General features: G+C 34.0%; 1 protein-coding gene across 1 annotated transcript; it reads left to right on the top strand.

Annotated features, from left to right (window-relative positions):
* Positions 1-1,009: 1,009 nt before the first annotated feature.
* LOC135143237 (tigger transposable element-derived protein 4-like) lies at positions 1,010-6,253 on the top strand. The gene is made up of 4 exons (XM_064075117.1): positions 1,010-2,486; positions 2,574-2,666; positions 4,438-4,602; positions 6,087-6,253. Exons 1-4 carry the CDS (start codon positions 1,010-1,012, stop codon positions 6,251-6,253), a joined length of 1,902 nt encoding a protein of 633 aa, XP_063931187.1.
* Positions 6,254-7,583: the final 1,330 nt, after the last annotated feature.

The raw sequence follows: 7,583 nt of genomic DNA, 5'->3' as shown, positions 1-7,583 counted from the left end.
GTCAATCTTCAACAAGAAATTTGGCGAGTGTGGGATACGATAATAACTCCTGTGTATTGCAGAAAATTAGTTGAAAGTATGATGGCAAGAATTCATGCAGTTATTAAGGCAAAAGGAGATGTGACCAGTTACTGAATTTGCTTTGTCCCAATATTTATGTGCCGCAAAATGTTACGTTGTTTTAGAGTTTTATGTCACTGTTTGAGTTAGAAATCAGTATTTATTGTGCTGTAAACATTAACAGCTTTGAAAAACGAATTAATTTTAAAATTGTAATTATATAAAATAAATTACATTTTTGTTAAAAAGTTTAACGATTTTTTATAAAAAATTATTGTCGTCCCAATATTTAGTTGTTAGGGCTCGTACATCACAGCGTGATGACCGATTATTTTTTTTAATATCTCTGCGAAATCGGCGATTAAATGGTGTTAAAATCCAGCAACAACTTCGAGACTTGCGAGAGGTGAATATTAGTCAATGGACAGTGAGAAGAAGATTACGGGAGAGGAATATGACACCCCGCCCACCAGCAACTGGTCCAAAATTGACCGTAACCAATCGCCAAATTCGGCTTCGTTTTGAAACTGAGCACCTAGACTGGAATTTGAATCAATGGAGCTCCATTATGTTTTCATAAGAAACCCGTACAGTCAAAGTCGTTTATAGCGACTCCGCTTGTAGCGACAAGCCGGATATAACGACGGAATTGATCCAGCTTGTTTGGAAACCCATATACAGTAGGGTAAAAAAAGTCGGAGATAACAACTTCGCTTGTAACGACGAATCCGGCAATAGCGACCAAAACTTACTGGACAATACTTTTTTTCCTCCGGTTATAGCGACAATTGCACAACTTTGTTCAAGATACGAACCAGAAAGAAGGGGAAATTAAAACTGCATTGTTTGCATTTTTATGCACGTGTGTTCGAGCCTCGAGTAGACTCAACATTTTCAGCAATATAAAGTGGTCTGACTGATTAGAGTTGTGTCTACTTTAAGTTGTGCAATGTCTTCAACGTCGAAATTAAAGAGGAGAATTATTTCTATTGAAGAAAAAGGAGCCATAGTGGCAAGATTGGAGAATGGTGAAAGTAATGCCAAATCAGCTGAAGAATTCGGCGTTGCACATTCGATCATATCAACAATTTGGAAAAATAAAGACAAGATAATTCTTGGATTTAATAAGAACACATTAAAATCGAAGAAACTTCGAAATTCACAACATGATGACTTAGACAAATCTTTATTAGAATGGTTTAAAATCCAAACAAGTAAAAATGTACCCATCACTACACCGATTCTAAGAGAAAAAGCTAATCAATTCGCTGTACTGCTGGGAAAACATGAGTTTCAGTGCACCGAAAGTTGGATAAACCGTTTTCGTTCACGTCATAACATCGTTTTTGGAAAAATATCAGGAGAAGCGGCAAGTGTACCTGCTAGTGTTACTGAATCGTGGTTGCAATCTGTTTTTCAAGAAATAAGGAGAGGTCATGCAGATGACGAAATCTTCAACGCCGATGAGACTGGTTTGTTCTACAAAATGACATACGATAAGTCAATGAGATTTAAAGGAGAAAAATGCACGGTAGGTAAAATGGCGAAAGACAGAATTACTGTACTAGTAGCTGCAAATATGACAGGAAGCGAACAAAGGAAGTTACTTATTATAGGAAAATCAAAAAAACCACGATGTTTTAAAAATGTGAAGAGTTTACCTGTTGTCTATGAACATAATAAGAGGGCATGGATGACTTCCGAGTTATTCACCAAGTTCATCCGCGATTGGGACCAAGAACTAAAAAAACGTTCTAAAAAAATTTTATTATTGGTAGACAATTGTCCGGCGCATCCACACGTGGAAAATTTAAAAGCAATTAAATTGTGTTTTCTACCACCAAACTGCACATCTGTTTTACAACCAATGGACCAGGGCGTTATTAATTCTCTTAAAACCCATTACCGCAGAATGCAGATTTTAGAAACAATTAGGCATTTAGAACTGGAGAAAGAGAGTGCTGTAACGCTCTTGGACGCCATTCTTATGATTTCTGATGCATGGGAAAATGTATCTCCTACAACAATTGCCAATTGTTTTCGGAATGCTGGATTTAGTATACAAAATGAAGAGACAATACAAGTTGAAAGTGATTTTGATGAAGAAGACGACATTCCTTTGGCTCGATTGATTAATAATGTAACTAGTACAACAGTGTCTAACGAAGACTTCCTAGAATTAGTGAATGTCGATCATAATTTAGAAATTTGTGGTGACATAACTGAAGAAGACATTGTAAAAAACTTGTCAGAAGACCTTAGAGAAGATTTGGAAGAAAATGACGATGAAGACGTTGGTGATCAAGTGCCATCATGTGCCGAAGCCCTTCAAGCGGTTTCTATTATAAAAAAATTCGTTACTTTTGAAGGTTTAAAAGATAGTAAACTATTGAGCTGTATTTCTACACTAGACACTAAACTGCCAGGTATTTATTACAAAAATAAATGTACCGGGCAGAGTAAAAAAATTTTTTTTTACGTAAATTAAGTAACATTTCAGTATATATTTGTAGGTTCATATATGTATGTATATGTGACTAATGAAGTATGTACTCATAACTACTACATGATCCTTGGATGTATTTTCCTTTCTGACTTGCGCCTATGTACGTGTATTAAATATTACATTTTGTTTAAATAAAGTTGTAATATTTATAAAATTAGCATTCATCGGTTATAACGACTTCCGGTTATAACGACGAAAATTTCAAGGTCCCTTCGATGTCGTTATAACCGGATTATACTGTATTTAGTTTAATTTAATAGTTGTTAGAATAGTAAATACGTAAGTGGCAGACAGATATATTCAGGAATATGGGGCATTCATTCCAAGAAAATTTTGAGCATTTTTGGTAAACGCAAAAGTAAAAAACGACCACTTTGATAGTTTTCAAGAGTATAGTTTTCGCTCAAAATGGACTCTGGTTTTAGGCATTTTATTTTTTATTTAAAAAATGCATACGTTTTTTTTTGAAAATGCAACATTGTGTCTTAAACATTTTTATGTCACGAGCATGTATATGTATCGCACTGCTCTTAAAATTTTTTTCTGAAAAATTCCAGTTTCACAAATCCGGCCCTGTGCACGGGTGCTGTAAACTACCCACAAACTTAAACACGGAACCGGTTCATAAAATTCATATATTTTTAACACAACTTTATTAAAAAATAAGAACGTTTTGGTGGTGAACCAAAATTCAAAATATTAAAAAAAGGCAACAGAAGCCTGAGAAAATATCATACAGCGCCGATGTTTTTGTTATAAATTAATAGTTTGTTTTTCAATGTCAACTTAAAAATGCATTAAGCTTATTTAGGAAACAAAAAAGTTATGTTAATCTGCAGTATTTCAAATTATTAGGTAAGTTACTTGAAGTATTTTCAGCATTTCAAGTATATTCAAGTACTTGAAGTATTTTCAGTATTTCAAGTATATGCAAGTACTTGAAGTAATGTACTTGGATTATACTTCAACTACATGAGGTAAGTACTTGAGACTTGAAGTACTTTCAGTAAAAGTAAGTACTTGGTACTTTACTTGAACACTATTTCAAGAAGTACTTTGTACTTGGTACTTCAAGTACTTTTGTTGAGTACTTTGAACAGCTCTGGTTCGGACGTTAGCTTTTGGTCACGTGTGTAAAAATATACATGAATCCAACTATACAATATGGCGAGAGCCATCAAACCATGTTGACGATGGACTCTTATGAGAGAAACTCCAGAAAATACTTACAAACGCCAAAAAAATACAAAACAATTTTTATCTTTTTTTTATTTTTAAAGAAATGTTCTTGGAATCTATTCAGTTTTGTTGAAAGTGTTTTGTGTTCTCTTTTAAACTTTTCCTTTAAATTTGTTTTAAAATTTGTGAGTGTTATTTTTTCATTAAACTTAACAGATGTCGGCCCAACACAAAAAACTGGAGGGTGATGGCCAAAAACTGAAAGTAGATTGGTATTTTTAGTAGCCCAAAATGTACAAAAATCACCCTTTGATGTCTTTGTTCCAGACAGAACTTGAAAATTTGCCGACTAGTGTAATAAAGCCGTTAGCATTTGTGGAGGTTTTAAAGTAACATTACATCTACATTTAGTATTAGATAATCACCAGTTGTCTACAACTGATGAGTTATTTGCCACTATGGCGGGGAGAAAGAAATTTACAAAAATTATTTAAAACAGGCTTATTTACAATTAGAAATCAGGAAGATCAGTATTTACTCACAATAAACACTCCAAGAGAACTATTTCAATGTAAGTACAAGATTATTATTCGGAATTGCTAGTGCTCCAGATATTTGGAAAAGAGAAATGAAAAATATTTTAAACGGCATTCTTGAAGTTTCAGTTTTTCTAGATGTTATTATAATTACAGGTCCTAATGATCTGGTGCATTTACAAAGATTAGAAGTATTTGAACGACTTCATCAGTACAATATAAAAATTAAGAGAAATAAACGTGAGTTTGTAAAAAATGGAATCCACAAATGCAATAATAAAATCGATGCGACTGATAAAATGCCTAGGCCTTCGAATAAAAGTAAATTGCGTTTTTTCATTGGAATTGGAAAGAAAACCTAAGTACAATTCTACATCATTTAAAGCAATTACTACGAGATAATGTTAGTTTTATGTTGTCGCGAGAATGTGAGAAAGCATATGTTTTAGCCAAGAAAGAATTTAAATCCTATATTTTAGTACATTACAGTTCTAAATTACCACTTACTGTTGTACTTTCACAAAAACATTCCAATGGTTCGGAAAGAATTATATACTACGCGTCCCAAGCATTAAATGAAACACAAAAAAATATTTGCAAATTAATAAAGAAGCTAACGGTATCATGTTTCAAATATAAAAAAAATCATAAATCCTTGTACGGAAATTAATTCATTATTATAATAGCTTGCATAGATATAGTAGCCGTACATAGAGTCGAAATTTGCAAATAAAAATAAAATAAAACCGATTCAAACGGAGCCGACGGTGGCTAGCAAATTCTGACGTCACTGTGGCACGCGTTGCACAAAGACGTATTTAATAATAAAATGTCGTCTTTTCCGTTATAATATAACCTTTTTAATTTCTGAGCTCAATAAATGCAGATTGCCTTTCAAGACTTATTACACAATTACATGTCCGGCGATGAGTCACTCATCATCACCGCACATACTAGAAAACCCATAGGCGTCCTACCGAGGCGACGTATGGGTTGATTTCGTAACAGTATGAAAAAAAAAATCCTAGATGAACAACCGAAAATAAAGTATTTGCCTTGGTATGCACAAAACAGATCCAAAATGTTAATGCTTTTTAAAACATTTTTTTAAACTTCCGTCGAAAACAACTTTGTAAAAAAAAAATTATAAAAAAATATTAAAAAAAAAAAACAAACTCTTTGAATCTGGCATGAATGATGAGCTATTTGATTAGTTAACAACGAGAATTGAAAAACTTAAGTCAAAAGACAGACTGTACAAGCTCATGTTTGTAAGTATCGTTATCTACTGCACCGTTAACTTTTTCCTCAACGGTTACAGCGTACGGCTCTCAGTTTGTTTTTGGGCGCGGGTCGTAGGTCGACGCAATTTTCTCAATAAACTACAATCGATTTTGTGTCGAGGTGACAAAGAGTCTGGTTAGTGGGCGCCAGGTAGTTAGTAAACTAAAATCAAATCACTAAAACTAACAGCTACCAATTTAGTTCCAAAAACGTAATAAATACATATTTACAAACAATAAAACTATTCCTAATATAAATAAGAAGGTATCTAATGGATTTAAATAAATAATATTGATTTCTAATTATTATCTCAAATCTAGCGTTATCTTGAACACAACTCACATCAGACAGGGACCGCACTTACAAGCAAGCTTACGAGCTTGGTTCAAATTTGTTTATCCTCAAAAATTAAGGACTCATATGTGGCCGGAGGGGCCTGAAGAAATTTTGACGACGCAGTTATTTGATGTTTGTGGCGCGAACACAATATCAGAAAGATCTGACCTTGGTTGTTTCTCCAGAGATGGTGGCAGTTGGTAGGGGGTGCCAGAGTGAGAATTGGAGCAGGGCGATCGAGCAGCGTGCGGGCAAAAAAAAACATAGACTCCAAATGGGTGAGAACTCTCAGAATTGGGAACCTCCAGAAATCAAAGTTCGTGCAAAGCACAAAATGGTGCCGTTAAACTAGCACTCGGACTCGACAAAAGTCTGGATCGGCCTCTACTCCAGTAAATTCAAAAACTGTAAAATTCGTGGTGGATTTAGCGAACCGAAAAAAAATTAAATATTACCTCGTGTGGTGAGGGCTTTGTACGCAATGAAACGTTGGGCTTCTTTCTACCGGAGCCCGAGAACGTTTTGCCGCAGCAACGATCAACTCGATTCTCCCATTGAAAAAGTGCGAAAAAAATCTGTGTCGTCGACGATATAAACGAAACGGATAAAGAAATGATAGCGAGGATTATAATAACGTGTTTATGTTATGATTCTTCGATCAATATACCCCGTTGCGACTAAATTAATGAACTTAAGGACTACAGAACCTGGACGATGTTTAATAACGAATGTTACACTACAAATTTAAAATATTAAAAAATCTACTGATAAAATTGTTGGTTTTAAGGATTTGGGGTGTTTGAGACGAAATAAAAACAGTGCTAATCACGCGTTAGTATTAATGATGCAAGGTATTAATGGTTCCGAATGGAAACAACCAATTAAGTACTACTTTGTTAAGGACCGTTAAATAAAAGTTTAAAATAAAAAATAATAATTGAAGGCATTATTATCAAACTTAATTAATATAACAGACGCAAAAGTTACATGCACCCTTTGTGCTAAGGCTGGTTCGAATGTAAAGGACCTACGATTGCTAAAAGAAGAATCCGATGTAAACAATAAGGGATCATACTTTAAAGTAAATTAAAAAAATATGCTTATCTTATAGTCCGCAATAAAATCCTAAGTATTTGAGAGAAGCTTATCTATCAAATTGACAATAGTCCAAGATGTCAACCTTCGCAGAAAATCCGAATGGTCTATTTATGTGAAAAGATATACACTAATGAAAGAGGAAACTGTCGATTGCATCAAAAATACTTAGTGACAGTATGACCGCGGCTGTTGAAATTCTAATAGAAAATATTCCTTCAGAAGTAATCAAGACAGCTTTCTTTGTGCAAGACGCAAATGATTTATTGGTCAAATTAGATTTGTTACGAGATAAATCTAAAATGTATTATGAAAAGGAGTATCTTCAATTTTGGCAGTGGCGAGAACGAGAAAAGGTTCAAGGAGCTTCAGAAAACATTTATTGGCTAGCCAGTAAAATTTTTACAGCCTTGCTCGTGCTCATACAGCCATGTATTTTAAACTATTATAAGTTGAAATGACAGCCAAAGTTGATTCAGGCAAATTTTTACTCACAATTGCTGCTTCCTCAATAATATAGCTTGCGCGACACTCATTTCAATACATCGAAAACGATAAATCGACAAATCTAAATGACAGAACTAGAC

Source organism: Zophobas morio, unplaced genomic scaffold (genome assembly GCF_036711695.1).
Source record: "Zophobas morio isolate AGI-343-1 ecotype UQ-CSIRO unplaced genomic scaffold, CSIRO_AGI_Zmor_V1 ptg000058l, whole genome shotgun sequence".
In the NCBI taxonomy this organism is placed as follows: Eukaryota; Metazoa; Arthropoda; class Insecta; order Coleoptera; family Tenebrionidae; genus Zophobas; species Zophobas morio.
This window is presented reverse-complemented; position numbering and strand designations above follow the sequence as displayed.